Raw genomic sequence first — 20795 nt, forward strand, 5'->3', positions numbered from 1 at the left:
TATCTTTAGGGTTCAATCCTGGTGAGAATTTCAGCTGTCAGATTGAAAATCAGGTGATATTGTAAAACCTTACACTATAAATTTTCGTTTCTGCAATGTCACTCTTATTCTTCAACAAACAACTCTTTACTTTACTCTTGATCTGAACTGGTGATGAACTGGGCTACTCCATTTCCCCTCAAGGCCTAGAGTCTAGAAGTCTGGTGGTCTAGAGAGCTACCTACACAGGAATCTATTATGATTCTGCTAAAATAAGGCACCTTCCCAGAAAGCAAGGCCTCAAATGATGTTTCTTTATTGCTTAGCATTGAGTTCTGTGAAGTAGATTGATCTGCTCTAGCATGAAATGATCTGTGGGAAGGTCCATTTTGCTTAGTGCTGGGTTTTGGTGTGCAAAGCCTCTTTAGGCCAAGCCCCATCCTTATTTGCCCCAGATATGATGCCAGGTATGATGTCAGGGACGTGGGTGGCGCTGTGGGTTAAACCACAGAGCTTAGGGCTTGCCAATCAGAAGGTCAGTGGTTCGAATCCCCGCAAAGGGGTGATCTTCCGTTGCTCGGTCCCTGCTCCTGCCAACCTAGAAGTTCGAAAGCACGCGAGTGCAAGTAGATAAATAGGTACTGCTCCAGCAGGAAGGTAAATGACGTTTCCGTGCACTGCCCTGGTTCGCTAGAAGTGGCTTAGTCATGCTGGCCACATGACCCGGAAGCTGTACGCCGGCTCCCTCGGCCAATAAAGCGAGATGAGCGCCGCAACCCCAGAGTCGGCCACGACTGGACCTGATGGTCAGGGGTCCCTTTTTATGATGTCTGCTGTAGGGTGGGTGGCCATGGCTTCCTACAAATGGGCTTGCAAGCCAAATGCCAAGACCTGGGGGGGCCAAGTATGGACTATAGAATGGAGATTCCCCTGAGATTTTGAAGGCTATTGTCTCATCTTGTTTCTAAGGACCATTTACCAGCTCTGTCACCATGATCGGCCATAATGAAGTTAGGTGCTGAGGGGAAATTCTTAGCAAAAGAACCCTGAAGAACAGAAACATCTGGGCAGCTACTACAGAAGTCTGTCCAACACGCAGGTTGTCAGTCAGTCGCTCTAGAATAAAATTTACAAAAAGATTTAAGACACTTTTGTATTGAACTGTAATGAATCAGGAGCACTAAAATGTATCTGGCTGGCTTAGTTATATTATCCTGGGACTGATCAAACTTCTTACCCATTGGAAAGTTATTACACTTATGAACTAGGATAACAATTACAGTTGCAAAACAATGTCAAACTGCATAAAATGATCATAATGCTCAGTCCCAGTTAGTAACCTGGCAGCCATATTCGGCACTAATACAAAAGAGTCTTCAGAAGGAAGCCCACAAATGTGATTTGACTCCAACATAGAGGTTACCAGGGATAACTGATGTTGCAAGCATATAAGGAATACCAGTTGCCCACTCAAAATGTGTCCAAGAATCGATGGACGCAGCAGTGGCGAAAAAGAAGGCAAAGTTTATTGCTGAACAATAAAGACCCAGTGGAATATTTTCCAGAGCCTGGGTCCCGGAGCCCCTTGGGCATTGGGTTTATTGCCTGATTATTACCTGATTACAAACAGCATTAGATATTACATATTCATATATTGCAGCAAAATCAAGCCAACGAGTGGGGCAAGAGCCCTTCCTATGCCCATGTAAAGAATACTTCTGCTTTTCCATATTGTGCATCATGATGCCCTTTACCCTAATTTTCAGCTATAAAGAGGAAAAGAAACCTATTTGACAGTTGAAGCCTGAGTAACCCTCCCATCTTTTATTGGGCTAGAACATTGCATTCTGTGGCAGACTTCTCTTTTCTTTCCCCCATCTCACCCTCCATCTCGTGAGCATGAAACAGTCTGGGGAAGGTTCCCTATAGAAAAATGCCAACACATCAGATTTATTGTTGCCTTCAAGCACAATAGCAGGGGCAGAGAGAAATAGGGCAAAGGTAGACTTTGCATTCCTGAGATTTAGGCACTTCTAGCTCTACTGAAGCCTTAGTGATTTAAGCATCATTAGGATACATGGATATATAGAAATCAGCATTAGGATACATGGTTATATAGAAATCATAAAGGTAAAATTCTCCCAGGTGGTCTTGCCACAAGGCAAGGGTCACAACTAGTATACCAGTCTAAGCAGGTTGAAGGAACCTTGTGCTCCAGAAGCAACTTGTGCCTTTATCTTTAATGATGGACCAAGGATCATGCTTAAGCTGCAGGCTTGTCCCTCCAGGGTGTGCAAGGCTGTCTAACATAAGACAAACACCTCTCCCTTGAGCAGAAGAATCACTGTTCCACATTACCTCTGTTTTGTCTTGACTGAGCTTGGGTTTATTGGTCCTTATCCAGTGTATTAGTGAAAATATAAGCACTGATTTAGTACTTCCACTGCTTTACTCAGATTTGATAAAAATGGGTCTAAGAGATGGGTGCCATTGGTTTATTGATGACAGCTCATCCCAAACCTCCAGAAGACCTCACTCAGTGGTTTCGTGCAGATATGAAATAGAATGGGGGACGAGGGAGAAACATGCTTGACCCCTTACTAAGGGGTGGAAGACTATTCCCCCAGAACCACCTCCAGAGATTGCCTATCTAGATAGGGATGGACCTGCTGCAACACAGTGTCTCCAATTTCCACTCCAGTCAGACTATTCTGAAGGGTATAGAGCTCTGTCTCTAAAATCAGAAGATGAATTTGCATCCCTCAGATTTAGAGAAAGGCAAAGCCCAACAGACCCTCATTTTGTGAGCAATGCACCTCACTGCCAACTTGGAACCTTCACTTGGCTCCGTTCATATGTAATATCATATCATAATTTGGCTTTTGCATAAGCAAGCATCAGGCTCATTTTCCCACCCCGTCCCCCTTCTTGCATGCTCCAATGCCCTCCCCTGCATGGCAGATCATAGTTTGTTGTTGCATTTTAACTGGCAAACTATGCTTTGTGATTGCCCTCCAAATCAGAATTTCAAACCTGTTTTATCCTGATTTGCAGTTCTTTCCATTTCATATGATTTGGTTTAAAAGAGGAAGTGCAGGAGGATATGAGTCTGTGGATTGTTTATGGAACACAATGGTTTGTTGTTGTTAAATGAACTGAGCCTATGTGTATGCATGCTTCTTTCCATTCACATCTTTTACTGAACATCTGTGAACAATGCAAACTTTAACACTCACCTTGTATTAAAGGAAGGTAAAGGTGATATTGATCAATTTCTCCACTGAAAACTGCAAAGGCCTGACGCTTTAACAACATTGCCTTTTGCTCAAAACTTGGAAAAAGTTTTAAAGAACTGCTCTGCATAGCTGTAATCAAGAACAGAATTGCAATTAACATCAAGTTGTTTTTATATATAAAAACAGCTGCTACCTTGATAAAAAATTTAATTGGTTGTTTTATTCTTGATTTGAACTTTCTATTAAAAGTAATGGGATAATAATTATGAAAAAATACTTACTCATCAAATCTTTAAACATAGTTTTCTCATGTGTCAGAAGATGATCGATAATGGCTCGCCAACTGAAGAAATTTAACAATTAGTAAAGTTTAGTGTAATTTAAGTTTAAATCCTCTAGGCCCAAAGGAAGCACAAAGGAAGATGACATTTCTTTCAAAGTCAACCATGTGCTGGGCAGTAAAATTGTGCAAATCTTATGCTTAGTTTATGATGAATGCAGATATTGACAACTCCAAGCTGCATAGTTTATCGCAATTTCCTACACATGACAGTCTAACTTCTCTTTAGAAAATTTCATATTGCTACTGAAACAGTCCTGAGGGACAACTTTCGTTTTTTACCATGCCTTGCACATCTTTAAAATAATGTATTAGAATAGATGCAGAAGTATTGTAACCAAAGTTTTAATTAAAAATACTCTCTCAACACAATGACAATAACCTGCTCTTTTTCTAAAAACCAATATTTTTCTAAATGAAATTCACTGGAAAATTAGCAACTTTAGAGAGATTCCAAATTAAAAGTACAACTTCATTGTAATCTACTGGAGTTTATCCATTTGTACATTCAGAAGCCAATAACAAGACTGCCCGAGTCATACACCTTACTGAATGCATGAAGTATCCATCTGGAAGAAAGCTGGATCCATATATAGTTCTAAGACATCTTTCTTCCATGCACGCTTGGTATAAGCATAGCCACTTAAAGAACTGAGCAACTGTGTACTAGCACGAAAGCTAGGAAGATTGTAGGCACTGTAAACAAACATACAAAACAGACAAATCACTTACTTTCCAAATACGTATGTCACTCACATGCTCCCAAAACTGACAGACTTCACAGCAACATTCTACTTTAACCTTGTTTATATTCAATAAAATATTTATTGATTGAACAAAAAAAATTATGTTAGTTGCAAGGAAAATTCACGTGTTATCTTTTCTAAGCTCAGATCTGGAGTCAGTACCACCAGCAAGCAGAGGAACCCTATCATGGCTGATAAATTATTATGTTCCTCTTTTGACATTTCTAACCTCTGGCAATAAGATTGCTGCTTTGCTAATTTGTATTCAAGGAGCAACCTTAAGCCAAGTCATATCTTGTAAGCCAGGACTGTCAACTGGAGAGGAGTACCTGTTTCCATAGTTGAACCTGAATTCTCATTGTACCCTCCCAAATTTCCACATACTTCCATGCCAGTCAAGCATCCATTTCCCCACCATCAGAAAAAAGCATCACAATTACTATTCTCTTGACTCTCAGGAAGCATGTGTGCTATCTTGCAAGTAGGCGCCAGTCACTTAATGCTTGGCAGATCTATGAAGTATATTACGGAACAACAGTCTTGGAAGAGCTTTGACCTTGAAGCAAGGAATCTGCCCAAGTTAGGTCCCCAAGTATGGTGCGTATACTGCATGAGTTACATAAATGTGATGTAAGGAAAAATTTATTTACCTGTGATTGCGTAAGTAAGGAAACACATAATACAGCAAACGCGAGATCAAAGGCACTGCTTTCTCTTTTTCATCACTCCGGTAAACCATATCCAGCAGAGAAGCAAGAACCTATGGAGAAAGTAAGATCCATTTAAAAAAGAACAGCTCTTCTGATTTCATAGTAATCCTGAAAATTGTGAAGTGTCACATTACCAAAACAAAATAAAAAAATTCCTTCCAGTAGCACCTTAGAGACCAACTAAGTTTGTTATTGGTATGAGCTTCCGTGTGCATGCACACTTCTTCAGAGAGATTTCCAAAACATTAGCAATGCAACTGATCCATCCCCTTTTCCCTCCTCCATGGCTGGCATAACGCTGTATGCTCAAGCAGCTCTGCCTGTTAATGGAGGGTCAGTGAACATGCAGAGCTTTCACTTATGGAACATATATATAGGAAGGATAGTGGCTATAGAGTGGTTTCCCTCTCAGAGTAAAAAGAAATCAGGACTCACCTCTGCAAGGATAGAGAGGGCCTGAACACTGTACACCGATGGGGCAGAGGCAGAGACCATTGAAGAAGGTACTGCTGATGTATCTGTAGAAGAAGGAACATTTTTTTTCATGCCCTCCCTTAAACTTTTTCCCATTAGTGGGTGGTTTTTTTGGGGCAGGGGGAGACCGATGGTTAGAAAGTTGTTCTGAAGACATTGGGCAAGACTTATCTAGTCTGAATGTCTAGCCACATGCCTTTAAAACCAGCAAATGAGCCTGTTCTTCACCAAACAGAAGGCAACAAGCATTCAGAACCCAGTGTGGGGCATTAAAAGCAAATAAAGGCTTGAGTACTCCTGGGTCCTCAATGGCTTTCCTGCTCTAAAGTTCAACCTCATGGCTTTGCTTCCCCCCCCTTAAACACATTAGCATTTAATGTGTAGTTAGAACTACAAAGACCCCAAGCTGCTTTTCCTTATGGAAAAAACAGCTGCTGGGGGCTCTTTATATATGCACACAAAATGCAATGTGTTGCCAGTCCCTGAATTTAGCAGTTTAAAATGCCCTTTAAAGGGAAGCTGCCGGTGCCATCCCCATTTTTGGCACCAAGTGAAAACCTTCTCAATTATATTGGCCTTTTAGCGATCCATTTTATGTTTTTATTTTTGCAAGTCACATATTTTGGCTGAAGACTAGCTGATAAATCAAGTAAATTATTTAAGAGAGAAGTTCTATAATGGAAGGAAGAAAGTTGCTGGATATTTGTGTCATCAAATGCTTGCACAATTCTGAGGAGACTTCGCCTCTTAAAGTGTTTCAGCCTGACTTGGGAATATCAATCCATTTATCTTCTGATTCTATAACTAATTTATCTTAAAAGTCACACACACACCTCTCCAGCTTTGCTAACCTAATGACTTTTACTGTTTCCTTTTTTCTATTATCTACCTTCTAAAGAGTCTGTGTGCTGTGGTCAGTACTCAAGGGGCAGACAGAAATGAAAAGGCATATTTGAAGCATCTCTGCCCCACCTTAAGCCAAAAATAGGGTTCCAGAGGGGCTTACAAAGATTAGTAATAAGACAGCCCCTGCCTTCAAGCTCACAGTCCCAAAGGCATGGGACACACATGGAAAAATGAATGGGGAGAGAGGAGGGGGAAAGGGAATCTCAGGCATTACTTCTCAAAGTCACATATCTTACAGTAACCATGTGGGACGGAAATAGTTCAAGTAACTTGACTGAATGAATGTCTCTAGGGAACAACTGGGGAAGAGCTAAAGGCAACTGGTCTCAGCAGATGTGATGGAAAAGCTCAGCTGTTTCTCCTCTCCAGTTCTATATTATCAGTTATCTAGCTAAATGAATTTGTGCTCCAAAATGGAAGCTGGTGGAAGAGCATTGTGTCAAACCTAAACATTCCTTATATGGCCAGTGTTTTAGAATTGCCCGATCCTACTTCTTCCCTCCACCTTAAGCAGACTTGTGGGACTAAAATGCTTGTATAAAACTACAGCTAGCCCACAGAACTGTCTCCATTTTTCTTACCGCAGAAATCATCTTCAGCCATGGGCTCATCTAAAGCAACCTGAGGCTGAGCTTTCACCTCCAGATTCCTGCTCAGCCAGCTAGTTTGTTCTAGCGAAGAACCAGCCACATTCCCGACAGCTTCCAATATTTTCTGGGTTACCTCCTGAAAGGGAAAGCAGAGTTAGAGAGACGAGTGATTCGTGCATATAGACATCACTCAGGGCATTTTGTCTTATGGAAGTAATATTTGTTTTATTGTGAGAAGGGAGACAAGTGGCAAACCAAAATATCACTTTACTCCATTTGAATTCTGTGAAGGCAGTGCATGCTACAGAGTCATTCCCCCTCCCCACCAAATACTGAACCTCTTGCTGGAGGTTCAGTGTGGCTAATGTGTGATGTGCAATTTGCAAGGCATTTGTGATATGCCTATTGGCCCATTAGAATAATGAATTTTTTGTTTTTCTATTAAAAAGCCATCCTAAAAGTTCTGTTGGACATATTGTAGATCTATAACTACATGTTGGCTATGTTCTTTTTGGACTTGTTTTCTGGTTTCAAGGGTAAAGTACAGAAGGAAGAGCTCCACTTATGGTATGAACCAATGTTTGGTAAGAACTGTTTGCTGTTTGATTACAAGAAGCCATGATGATCATTATGCCCAGGTATCATCCTTACCATACAGAGCTTGAGATAAACACAGCAATGGGCCCTATATCTTCCTTTGAAGATGGGTGTTTGAAAGTTCTCTAATAGTAGCACCAAAGGGACCCCTAGATGAGCAAATTCTGGTTACTCCCTATGCTAATTAAAAATAGGTTACTCCCTATGCTAATTAAAAAAGATAATTTATCTCTGTGATCTTTTTGAGTTTGTGCTGGAACAAAAACAGACTTTGTTTAATCAGGAATGAAATACCTTATCACTTTCATCCATTTTTATCTTTGGGTACCTTTTAATGCCATGCTTCCTGTTCAGAGTTTAAGAATTACCTATGCCTCTGTTTAATTAAACTGGGAAAGAGTATTCAAGGGAAAACACCCCAGGTATAAACTGGGGGGGGGGAAGAGGGGTAAATGATATGAACTAGGCTCTTGAAGGTTGTGGTGTTGTCATGTCCCTGGTGATGCTTGTTACATCATAAGATTCTTTTTACTTTTATCAACATTTTATTCCCATTTTAGAGACAGAAGCTTTGTTTTGTGCAATTAATGTAAGACAGTAGGGCAAGATCTTAATTAGAAACCAGTTGGTTTCAATGTTCTTCATCCAGATTTTGGCACAATTTATGACTTAGTTGTGATAAGGAAAGCTGAAATATTTAAGGATGAAAGTGAAGGAAAAGAAACAAAGAAGGCGAGTATCTTGCTACAAGTCATAAATTAATGAAGGACTAATTATTAATGAGAAGTGAAATTGCTCAGGGGTACCAGAGAGAACCACAATGTGGTTTGAGATCCGAAATGAAAGGAGGGTTTCTATTAGGGAAACACAAAGAAGAGAGAGACTTTGGAAAGGGGGGGCACTCTCTAAATGTTTTCTTACATCTTCTAGCTTACACTGGTTTCCCTCCCTCTCCCAACAGCCCCTTCCATGAGGGTGTGCTGATTTGGTGTTACGGGGAGGGGGAGAACAGGTCTGTGATTTCTGCATTTCCTTGGGCAAGCTTGTCTGTTTGCTAAGAGGCCTTAGAGAGGCTAGATTTTTCTTATGGTGTTTACTATTTCATTATGTTTTTGATTCTCCCTATTTTTGCTCAGGAATCTTTCAATGGAAAACCAAAGCCCTCACTTACAGCAAGTCTGGTAGGTATGGACCTTTGATTTATCATCCCCCAAAGCCCCCAGTTCTGCCTCACGGGAGCAGAACCTTTTTGAAACCATGGGCCAGATGTTTCTGCCTCAATGGTAAAATTTGGCAGGTAGATGGGGCTGCCAGCTGTGCAGCTGACATCACGTGACTTAGTGCTTTGAAGTCCCTAATTTGTACCTCACAGGTAGCAAGATCCTGCTAAAACAAAGGTTTTCCCCTTTTGTCTTAGTACCTGCTTCAACAGAAGACCCTGCTGATGCAGTCAATTTATATGGATTGAATTTAGAACCCGTTTTTCACAACAAGCTGGTGGTTTGGGACTATTAAGCATATATCTTCCATTAAGTAGTCGAGTAAATCAAGATCTACATGTATGAACTGAAAACATGCTATGGAGTACCTGCAGGTCTTTCTGATCCTTCTTGTTTTCCTGGTTTGGAGTTCTAGTCACAAAATCATTCAGAGTGCTGCAGAAGAATAAGCCCAAGTTAGTGCACCATTACACTACTAGTGTACACTATGAGTGTGCTACAATTGTAGTGTGCAAAAACAACAGCCGCTGCCGTACCTGAGAAGCAAGAAATAACCAGGTGGTGCCAAATTCAGCTGCACGGATTCCTTCAACACTCCTAACAACGACTGGAAGTTCTCCTGCAAGGCTATGACAGGAAGTCTGAGGGAAAACAAAAAGCACACACAAACCATCAGTTCCAGTGCTGAAAAATACTGAAACCATGCACAAAGCAAGTATCAGATAGGGGCTTACAGAAAAGGCTATTTAGTTCAGTTTTGTGTTGAAGATTAACCATTCCTACATATTGTTGCTGTCAGGCAATTTATGCAATTGGTTGAGGTAGCAGTGAATACACAAGTGCTCTAACTTACTTCAGAGCCGTCATGGTGAAGTGAGGAATAAAAGAATCCCTAAGTGAATACATTTCTGGGACATTTGCAATGACAAAGGAACACTGCCTTCAGCTACACGCTATGTTGGGTAGCCTATTAAAAACCCAGTTTCAGAATGGATAAAATCTGATACATCAATAATAAAAGTATGATTTAGGAAAGAATTTTTTAAAAATTGTTTCATTGGCCCTAAGAGCACTATTGACCCTAAGAGAACTGAATCACACCAAAAGGACCATGAGTTTTGCACACAGAATATGTAAATGAGATTGTTGCAAACACGTAATGATTGCTAGCTGCTTGAAAATTGTATCTATGTGATACATGTTTGTTGCACTCATGCAATATGTCAACATGTGCAAAGAAAAATAAAGCAATGCCAAACTAAAGTCAGGAAAGCGTCATCCTCCTAGCCAGCATTTACTGTGCATCAATAGTGTACCTATCACATGAATTGCATAAGTCCCCTATCCAGAAATCTTACAATCCTCCATACGATCATGTAGGTGTCCAAGATTGGACTGAAATTATGACCTTTTTGGACTCATCTTCTGAGCTCTGTGCAGAGGGAGCAGACCCAATAAGGGCGTGAAGCAAAGTTTGGTTTCAGGAAGCAATAGTGATCCACAAGGCCTGGGAGCAAAAAGATGCGGGCCAAGCATTCTTTTTTGTGTTTTTATTAAAAGATTTTTTTATGAGTAACAAATGTACATTCCGTTTTCAAAACGTTGAGTCCTTCCTCAGTTACATTCAGTTTGCTACATTATTGTTAGGGGAAGTTTTTGTGTCAGTATCACATGGGCAGTATGATTCTACTTTGTGGATGTCTTTGAACAGCTTTGAGATAGAGACTATTTTGAAGGAGGAGCACCAGGTTTCAGGACCCCTTTATGATGTTGTTAAACAGGCTAGTCATGTGGGGCGTCAGGGTTTCTTTGAATTTCTTGTTGAATTCTGCTGTAAAGCCATCTGGGCAAGCGGCTTTGTGTTGTTTTAGGTCTTTGAAGACAGTCTCTATTTCCTCTGGGGTAATAAAGCTGTCCATGTATTCTTGTTCCTCTGCTGTTAATAAGGTTGCCATGGGCAATCCTGGGCAGGTTCTGTGAGATGTATATATTTGAGTACAATTTAACAAATTCTGAGATTACTTCTTTAGAGGAGAATGTTACATTGCCATCCTTCTGGGTGAGGCAATGTATTTTTGTTTTGAGTGGATTTTTTCCTGCATCTGTTTGCTAGTAGCCTGAGGTTTATCCCTTCATATTTGTAAAAACATTGTTTTGGGAACAGGATGCTGATCATTGTCCTATTCATTTCTAGTGAGTGAATCTCCCTTCTTTTATGTTCTATTAGTTTAAGGAGTTTTTATGGTTCCTTAAATTCTTGAGCACAGAGGGTCATTCTTTTACAGTTTTATTGTTGGAAGGTTGACACTGCCTTGCTGTCAAAACTGGGGACTTTGTACCTCAGGAGAAATTAATCTTTTATTTTACTTTATTAAGAGAGAGGGCTGGATGGCCTAAGTTTTGAAATGTTCCAAATGTTTTAATAAATCCCACCATATGGGACACTACCGAATTACTATTTTTCTTTTAAAGAGCGTATTTTCCCTGTTTAGAGGTAGACACCGTTATTTTGGGCAATTAGGGTGACAAAGGGAGGGGAAAGATTTACAACCTCTCTCTCAGCTTGGTACCAAATGGTGTCAAGATTCCTCTTCTTGGTCTCAACAATATTTATGACCCAGTTATGATAATGAAGCTGAAGGAGCTCAGGTTACAATGAAGATGAAAAGAATACACAATCCAAAAACTGGAGACTGTCGTCATGAATTAAGTATTCATTTAAATGAGTAGTACATTCTTCAGAGGTGAAACAAGACAGAAAGAACCTATGACCTCAGTGTTGGAAATAATCTGAAATGAAAGCAGTCTTTACAATGAAAACAAATACATGTTACTCCTTATCTTTCTATCCTGATCTTGTGTCCTTTTCACAATCCTTCAACTACATGGTATTTTTCCTCCTCTCACCAAAGAGCCTCTCTCCTAAATGCTAGAGCTTGCAGGTTTGGCGCTCCCTTCTCATTCTATTTTGGATTTTTGGATGACTTTTGACCAGGAGCCTTCAACTGAAAACCACAGCAAATCTTGTAGAGGTGCACACTTTGACTAGCTTGTTAATTAGATAGTTAATCATTCTTACTGTTTTTGCAATGCATTTGCTACCTCTGGTAAAATGAATTAGGTTGCTACCATGCCTCACAATATCTTACTGCAGCAATAGGGCACTTGGGAGCTATTTGTATTAACTCTTTTGCAGCTCATGCTATTTGAACAAAGTAGTTCTATAGTTCTCAGCATCAGGACCAAAAAAAATCACTGTAAGCATGCTGTGCAATTAAAAAAAAAGAGGAAATAATAGAAAGCAAATGCATTAATGTTTGTAGTTAAAGGTAAAGGGACCCCTGACCATTAGGTCCAGTTGCGGATGACTCTGGGGTTGCGGTGCTCATTTCGCTTTACTGGCCGAGGGAGCCGGTGTACAGCTTCTGGGTCATGTGGCCAGCATGACTAAGCATGACTAAGCTGCTTCTGGCAAACCAGAGCAGCGCACAGAAACACCGTTTACCTTCCCGCCTGAGCGGTACCTATTTATCTACTTGCACTTTGACGTGCTTTCAAACTGCTAGGTTGGCAGGAGATGGGACCAAGCAACAGGAGCTCACCCCATCGTGGAGATTTGAACCGCAGACCTTCTGATTGGCAAGCCCAAGGCTCAGTGGTTTAGACCACAGCGCCACCCGCATCCCACCTAATATTTGTAGTTACTGGATTCAAAAAGAAGTAGAAATGTATAACAGCCTAGAAGCTCATTTACCTTTGTATGAAAGCATAGCAGAACTGGAGCACTGGGATATCCACTAGAGAAGATTTCTGGAAATAAAGAAAAAACCCTATTACCCAATTCCAAAGAAAACACAATAACGCAAACTGAAACATATTACAGGCAAAATAATCTACAAATTATTTCAGTGATTACTTGCTTCTAAGTAAACTTGTTTTAAGTAGTGGTTTTGTAGCAATAAAACTGTAATTTCAAATTTCCTACAAGTTGTTTACAAAAACCAGGGACACCTGCAGTTCCTTGAAAGATACTTGGTTTTGAATAGAGATCCCAAATTAGCCATGCTATCCCAGATATATACCCTTTTGTTTACTGTCTTGGATAGCCCTCAAGTTACTATGTGACTGACCAAATCTGAACGCTAATCAATTCTGTATGCTGCTCACAATCCTTTAAATAGTGATGAGGCAAAAACCAAGAGCTCTTGGTCTATTCCCACCTTTCAGCTCATTTTATCCTCTCACTAACTTCTTCATTAGAGAACTAATCAATTTAAGGAATTTATCAGGTTAAGATATCTCTCAGAACTACAGCCTTTTCTTTCCATGGAGTGTGGGGACAACAACCATGAATAATCCATTTTTTAACCTTGATATAGTAGGCTGATGAACAATTGAAACTTCCTAACTTGTAACAGAAATTATAGACAGAGTAAAAACGACACCTACCTCTTCACCTTTGATTTGGGATGGTTTCTTTACAACTTCTTTTACAAGCTGCAATATAGTGTCTGTCTTCAGAGTATTTAGGGCACAAACTAGATCAACAAGTATAAGCTGAGATGCACTAGCTGCGGGAGGAATCTGAAACAAAAGCATACATAAAGGACCACCCCTTGTATATTGATTTGTAACATGCCTTTTCAGAAATATCTGGTTCTATTCTACAAGCATGGACAGGAGCTGAAACTGTGGTGTTCAGACACAGGAAAAACAGGAAACCAGGCATACTGCGTGTGAGGGGCCCGGGGGTCCGGCAAATGCTTTGAACTAGTCTTTGCCAACCTGGTGCCCTCTAGATGTTTTGAAGTTTTCCCTTATCATTGGGCAGGGGAATGAACTATTTATCACACCACATTTGTAATTTCTTCTTCTTCTTTACCTTTGTTTTGTGTTGATGCCTGTGAGATTTTTTGCTGCTCCACACTGCTGCTACTGCAGCTATAAGTTGCACCCCAAGCTGCCCAGTGAGGGGATTCAAGAAGTCAAGGATTTTATTCTTCAATGTCTATAAAAAAGAAAACAAACACTTCTTCTAGAATGGGTTTGGATGGAATTTGTACCCCTACAGACAGGTGCCCTGATACAATGTCATAAGCAGCTCACTATTTTTAAATCACACTTTTTGTTCTCATCCTAGGGAAAAAAAGACTCTAAATTCCCATTGTGCATGTATTTCTCATTATAAGCAAGAATTTATCATGCAGCAGTTTTTCCATGTGGCACCTGGAAGTTGCTTCTGAAAATGAACATTACAGTTCCTGTTGAGAAAACACAGTCCATAACCGTGTTGCGTGCATGCACAACGTGCTTTATACCAAGACGATTTCCTGAAGGCTTGTTTACTCAGGGAGGAATCCTAACTCCCAGCAAGGGAGCTGTGGGGATAAGCACAGTGGGAGAGCTATCGCTATCAAAAAGGCCATCAGTGACTACCAGTTGCTGGGAAGCACAAGTAAGAGTGCTGTTGCATTTGGGTGTTGCTTACTGGCTTTCCATAGGCACTTGGCGGGTGACTGCAAGAACAAGATGCTGAACTTGATGGGCTTTTGGTGTGATCCAGCAAGCCTTTTCTTATGTACAAATCTGAAACTCTGGCATTCACATTGGCCAGAGCAGATGGGATGTGTGTGTGTGGGGGGGAGGGTACTAGTTTGAGGCTTACATTAGGCCTGTCTTTAGTTACTGTGCAGTGAATCCATGGCTAGTCCACCCTCCCCCCACCTCATTTGGGGGCCTTACACCAGGCATTACTGGTGGCTGCCTGTCAATAGCCTGCGCTGTCACTGGGGCAGCAGGACCCTACAAGGCAGAGTACCTGTGATGACAGATCCTACACAGTGCCACATCCTGGGTCAACACCAGCAATGCAGATTAAGGATAAAAGCCTCCTCTGTTTTTGGTGTGACTCTCTGCCAGACAGAGATGTATTTAAAGTGGTTGACTACATCTGCAGATCTTCAATGGTGTAGGCACCTGAACTTTATCTCTATGGCTTGTTGCAGAAGCATTGCCAATCACTTCCAAAAATGCCTATTAACCTAAGCAACTTCCTATCAGAAAAATGTGGACAAGGTTTTCCCAGCTGTGGTGCACCTGCCCACAGATTGCCCAGGCTTAATAAAGCTTACTTTGGTTGCCTTAAAGTAAACCGAAGAAGAGCCTTTTGTTCCAAGGAAGTCAGCTGGTCTTTTTTGAGAATCTTCCTTTTTTATGACACCCCAAAGGAGAGACATGGTGTTAATGATACGAGGAAACTCTTCCAAAATGGCATTCCTGGCATTTCTTAGGTTTATAGGGTCAACATTCCATGGTGACTGGGAATACAAAAATAAATAAATAACCCATTAAATCCAAATATGACCAACACTGGAGATCACCCACACTATAGATATGCAGGAAAGAAACAACACATTCAAAATCCTGAACAATATAATATATAAAAAATAAGCAAGGGTGATCTTTGCAACAATGACATTATAAATCATACCCTGTTTTACCACATTGTAAAATTATTCCATTTTTTTGCTTAGCCTTGTTTATGCATATATAGGGCTACAAACAATTGCACTACATACCACCACTTCCTATAATTTGCAAAAAAAGGGTTCTAAATCAGAATTTGTTTCAGCAGTATTACTACCTTGATAATGGATAGCTATCTTGGCTTTGCAATCAGATTTAAAAATAAAGTGGAAAGTGAAATGTTTTGGCAGGATAGATTTTCAATATCACCTCTAATAAATCGGGTGCAGATTCACTTGATATTTTAAAGAAAATCCTATCTGGGATTTCATTTTTTTTTTTTAAATGTCTGGCCACATTTCACATCTCATAGAGATCTCATAGAGAGCCAGTGTGGTGTAGTGGTTAGAGTGGTGGACTCATAATCTGGTGAACTGGGTTCGATTCCCCACTCCTCCACATGCAGCTGCTGGGTGACCTTGGGCTAGTCACACTTCTCTGAAGTCTCTTAGCCTCACTCACCTCACAGAGTGTTTGTTGTGGGGGAGGAAGGGAAAGGAGAATGTTAGCCGCTTTGAGACTCCTTAGGGTAGTGATAAAGCGGGATATCAAATCCAAACTCTTCTTCTTCTTCATAGTATATTGAGGCATAGATTATATAAAACAAAGTAAAATACCCGCTGTTCCCCCGGCTGCATTTTAAATCACAAACTCACAGTAGTTATCTTTGAAATCATGAAATTGATACAGAAGAACATTTTCACAGTCACATAAGGAAATTTCTAACTGTGGCTTATCTTGATTTCACTATTCCATCTTTTCCTAATATGAGGCTGTCATAACACCCTTAAAGTTCAACATAGTTTGAATGGATATTTTTAATAACCGGAAACACCACCTGTCAAAAGTATATATTAGACAGCAAAAGAAAGCAAGAAAAACAACAACATCATTACCTTTTTGGTTTGATTTGGATGATCCAAAAGACAAAAATGGCCAATAGTGGTTAGTCCTTCCAAAAGCGTAAGAGGATAATCTGGTGTGATGTTTTCCCTTTTAGAATTCATGCTTTGGGGAGAAAGTTAACAAATCAGTTGGTTGTTTCAGTCTTGTAAAGAAATTAGGGGATAGCCCGCATTCACTTCCATTAAGCTAGAACCTTTCCTTTGCACGCTATGCTTTTAATCCACCCAGCCAGTTATCTGCTGATACTTTGCTATCTAGGGAGAGTTTGCCCACTGGCTAACTCATAAAAGCAAAGAGAGAGCTGTGTGTAGATTATCTGTCCTGGATGGGAGGGGACAACAACAGTGGTTTTTGGGCGGGGGGAATACCAGACAAACTTTGCAAGATGATGAAAATGTGGCAGGGAAAAGCCTGTTCTGATTGAGACACCACAAGAATTGAGTGGGACATTTCCCCTATTGGTGGAACTGAGAAGCTGAAACAAGTCTTGCCTGCATAGCTCAGTGAAATTACGTATGTTACATGCAGAAGATCAGCTGCCCATTTCAACCCCAGACACCTCCAATTAAAAGGGTCAGATAGCTGAGGCTGGGAAACACCTCTTTCCAGAGACCTAAGAGCTGCTGCGAGCCAGAGTAGATAATGCTGGGCTAGAAAGTCAAGAGTCGGACTTGATATAAATGTAGTTTCTTATGTTCCTACATCCTTCCCCTCCCCAAGAAACCAAACAAATAATTTAAGGAAACTTACAAATAGAAAATGAGCCATACTGACCAACAGCTAAATTAGCTAAACATGAAAAAGCCAGATTTTATGAACAACATTCTCTTACCTTACAGATGACTTTGGTGACACTTTCAGAGTTTCATATTCATACTGTTTGACAAGTTCGTCCAGGTTCTTGCATATCTGTACAATAAACGGTGCCACTGTCCAACCTAAAGATCTCCCAAAGAATGGCAAGGAATATGCAACCAAACCCACCCAAGCTGGGTGCATGCCATAGCCATACTCAGGCTGCAAGCCTCGGACTACGGCAGACACAAATAATCCCTGCGAGGTTATAGGGTGTGGATGCACATACTGCATTGCACTAATGGCCTCCTGGAAGTTAAGTGACTTTTGCCATTCCTTAGATAGGCCTGGTTGATTTTCCACCTCCTCCTGAGTCTGTCCAAGGTGATGCTCCAAGACTATCAACACTTGCAGAAGTTTAAGCAGCTCAATCTGCAACGGGTGCTCGCTCCAAATCTGATCAGGACCAAAGTTGATTAGGCTTTCCTCGAGGATGCACTCTTCACTTAACCCATTAGTCTTACTGGCCATTGTTTGTCCATAGCACTTCTGACTTACATACATAGAAGCGGATAGAGAAAGGAGGACAAATTCTTGAACTTTGCATCTGCCAAGCAAGTTGCGTATAAATTCTGTGTTCCTGCTCTCTGATGATTTGGCCATTGTAGCCAGCTGCGTCATCATTCTTATCAAGACTTCGACGCTTTTGACCTGGACATCCCTATTGCCCAGCACATCTTTGTGAGTCACTTTTAAGTAACAAGGGTAGTAGGAGCGCAGGAAACTCAGACACAGGTATGTCAGCAACTCTATTAACAGTGAATGGGGACACACGGTTGGTGACTGAGTCTGAAGCTTTCCGTAGAAGCTCTGTCCCACCAGAGCTTCCTGGTGGCGGGCTAGAAGATTGTAGATGAGATTCAGATGAGCTGTGGAGCTAGTATCCATGCTAGTGCTGGCTACAGCTTCAATAAACTCCCTAGGGTTTGTTTTGAGTACTGCCTCAAGTACAGAAAAAGCATATAGGACCCTTTTGGAATCATACGGCTGCAGGTACAAAAGAATGTGCTTAAACAGAGCCTCGGCCATTTCCTGTTTTTCCTTCTGCTGTTTTAGCAACCTAGCGGTGGTAAGGGCTTGAAGCTCCAAATCCACCTCGTCATCGCTTGAGAGAGACTCCGATGCTTGAGTTTTCTCAGAATCTGCGCGTACCAGGTTGAGCATGGTGCTGGATTTGGAACTTTCGGGAGGATAAACATTAGAAGAACCAACGAGCTTCAAGCTTTCTTTGTCGTCTGTCGAACCACTGTAGTTGTCGTCATTGCTCATATCCTGCTGGTCCAGAGAAGGAGAAAAGGATGATGTATTATCACTATCCGTAGGTCCAGTGCTGGTATCAGCAGACTCTGTGTGTTCACTGTTATCCTCCTCATCTACGTATCGTGAAGCTTCTGCACACCGATAATTGTCACTTACAGCCAGTTCATTTTTAAGCAGGCATTTTTCTGGGTCTTTTTCAACTTCAGCCCAAATGGCTTCCCTGTCCACAGTTGTAAACTGGCTCAGTGGCAAACTTTCTTCAGAGCTGCTTTCCGAACGTCCCAAGGACTTCTGGAAAGGGACTTTTTTCTTTTTGTACCAGAAACGCATGTCTTCTGAAAGAAAGCAAAATTGCCTTTCTAAAAAAGTGACCACTCATTCAGTAGTGAAGGTGCAGCCTTCAGACAGCAGCCGCTTTCTCGTCCCGGTATCTGAAGACAACGGGTGACCCTCTTTCTTTGCAACTGTGCCATGTGTTCACAATAGACTGTTGTTAAGAGACCTATGTTCTGAAGCAATGTCTAACTGCTGTATAGTTTTAGGTGTCTGATTTTATTCTTCTTTTGGCCTGAAACTGTTGATACTCCAAACCTATTTTATAATGATATTGTATCATTTTATTTGCAAGCCACCCAGAGTCCAATGTTCTTGGGCAGCCATTTCTAAATACAGCAAATAAAAATTAACGTGTATTGGCTAGTATTTGTAGATTATGATCTTTAACAAATTGGACTTCTTACATTGGAAATGATGGCATCCTTTGTATCTTTGTGATGCTCATATGCACATCAAGTCACGAGCGACAAGCCATGCTCACATACTGATCCTCTGGTTTGTCCTTCCCTATCTTAAAACAATAAACCTTTAAATTGTTCCCTAGAACAATAACTAAGCTGGACAACACCTATTGTAAAAGCTACAAATTACTAATTGTACCCAATTAGCCAGGAAATATTGTTTTCACAAAGACAGCAAAGCTGAAATAAATTCTCTAAATGACAACTCTTAGTATGCTCAGACACACACCAAGGATTTTGCTATGTCCAAAAGTTATAATATTGTTTAGACTATGATCTGACATACTAATGCTGGGATTTAAATGCTGGGATTTGTTGCATTTAATGTAGCCAGACTATCCTTGGGGATTTATAGCCTCTCTTTTAAAATAGTTTATTTCTCTCTAGTAATTGCGTCAGATAACAATTAATTATATTAATGTATAATAAACCTTAAATCTTCACAGGAAATTTGGATAATTGCTGAGCTATTCCTTCGTGCTCTCCTTCTGAGAGGAACACTGCTTGCATCCAGGTAACTAAAAATTTAACCTCAACCCTTTTAATCAATGCCTTGGATTCTGCATTAACTTGTTTATGTATGACCTTCATATGCTTGTCTACTATGTTATTGACCAACATTGTTTATTTTTTCTTTTGAAATGCCAAACAATTTTTATTAGTTAAAAAAAATACAATTAATTGTCTGAGATTCACCCTTAGATACTGAGTTCTGTGTGCTGATATGAAGGGAGGAACACACACACATGGCACCTGTTACAGGTAAAGGCTAAGGCGCAGCTAAGTCCAGGTGTACTACACAGAAGGCAAATTTAGACTTCAACCCTGTAGAGGCCAACATTTTCTATGCTTGGGGTTTCTGTTTAGACAAAAAGGTGACATGCCTAACAAATATTTTTCCCCTCCTGCTCCCATATTACCATAGGCTGGGTCAGCCCATGAAAAGGACTAGGGGTGGTTTCAGGAAATACAAAAGAAATATACTGCCCACAACATGTAATTTATGGAATTCATGTCCAAAAAAATGTAGTGAAAGCTTCCACATTGAAAAGGGAATTGGAAGCATTCATGGAAGGCCAAGTCTTATCACTTCCTGCTAGCCTTAATGGCTAAAGAAACCTCCAGGATTAAATATAGCATTGCCGTGGGGGGGGGGGGATGTGTTTTCATGTATGGTTTGAAGGCTCTCCAGGGGCATCTGTTGGGAGACCAAATGCTGGACTAGGTGGACCTTTCACTTGAAGGAGAAGGAATCTTCTTAAGTGAAATCTTACCTTCTGAATTTTTCTGCTTGACACAGTGAATAGAGGTACGCTGTGTCCTGGGATGAAGCAGAAGCAGAAGGATGGGTTCCAGAATTCGTGCAACATCATTAAGTGACAGCGCTCGTATCAACCAACCCTGTGCAGCAGCACCAATAGCTCCATCCGAATTATTAAGACTGTCCAACACAACGAACAGAGACCTAGATGGAGAAATTACAGTAATATTTGTTCAAGGTGACAAGACTAGAATTATGTTAAAATGTTGAGTTGGAAGACTAGTTTACAAAAAGGGACACACACATTTTAAAAATAGCTTTTCCAGCAATAGTAACATTCTCTGCCTTCTTCAATTTGTTTGTTAAGGACCAGCAGTAGAAAATGAAACCTTT

General features: G+C 40.7%; 1 protein-coding gene across 2 annotated transcripts in view; it reads right to left on the reverse strand.

Moving 5' to 3' along the window:
• The window catches only part of DOP1B (DOP1 leucine zipper like protein B), a 64956-nt gene that overhangs the window by 12659 nt on the left and 31502 nt on the right, over positions 1 to 20795 (reverse strand). Inside the window, exons 18-33 of one of the 2 annotated variants that reach the window (XM_081908712.1) lie at positions 20416 to 20606; positions 17062 to 18679; positions 16220 to 16331; positions 14930 to 15115; positions 13681 to 13806; positions 13248 to 13382; positions 12553 to 12608; positions 9335 to 9439; positions 9167 to 9233; positions 6973 to 7117; positions 5447 to 5529; positions 4952 to 5061; positions 4105 to 4251; positions 3497 to 3558; positions 3216 to 3344; positions 959 to 1095 (exon numbers count right to left, since the gene is read on the reverse strand). In XM_081908712.1, coding sequence (XP_081764838.1) covers positions 959 to 1095; positions 3216 to 3344; positions 3497 to 3558; positions 4105 to 4251; positions 4952 to 5061; positions 5447 to 5529; positions 6973 to 7117; positions 9167 to 9233; positions 9335 to 9439; positions 12553 to 12608; positions 13248 to 13382; positions 13681 to 13806; positions 14930 to 15115; positions 16220 to 16331; positions 17062 to 18679; positions 20416 to 20606 — 3409 coding nt within the window. Of the gene's footprint in view, positions 1 to 958; positions 1096 to 3215; positions 3345 to 3496; positions 3559 to 4099; positions 4252 to 4951; positions 5062 to 5446; positions 5530 to 6972; positions 7118 to 9166; positions 9234 to 9334; positions 9440 to 12552; positions 12609 to 13247; positions 13383 to 13680; positions 13807 to 14929; positions 15116 to 16219; positions 16332 to 17061; positions 18680 to 20415; positions 20607 to 20795 lie in introns of those variants that run through there. The other variant, XR_014167820.1, reaches the window with a different exon arrangement.

Source organism: Podarcis melisellensis (assembly GCF_964234715.1).
Source record: "Podarcis melisellensis genome assembly, chromosome: 4".
Classification (NCBI taxonomy): domain Eukaryota; kingdom Metazoa; phylum Chordata; class Lepidosauria; order Squamata; family Lacertidae; genus Podarcis; species Podarcis melisellensis.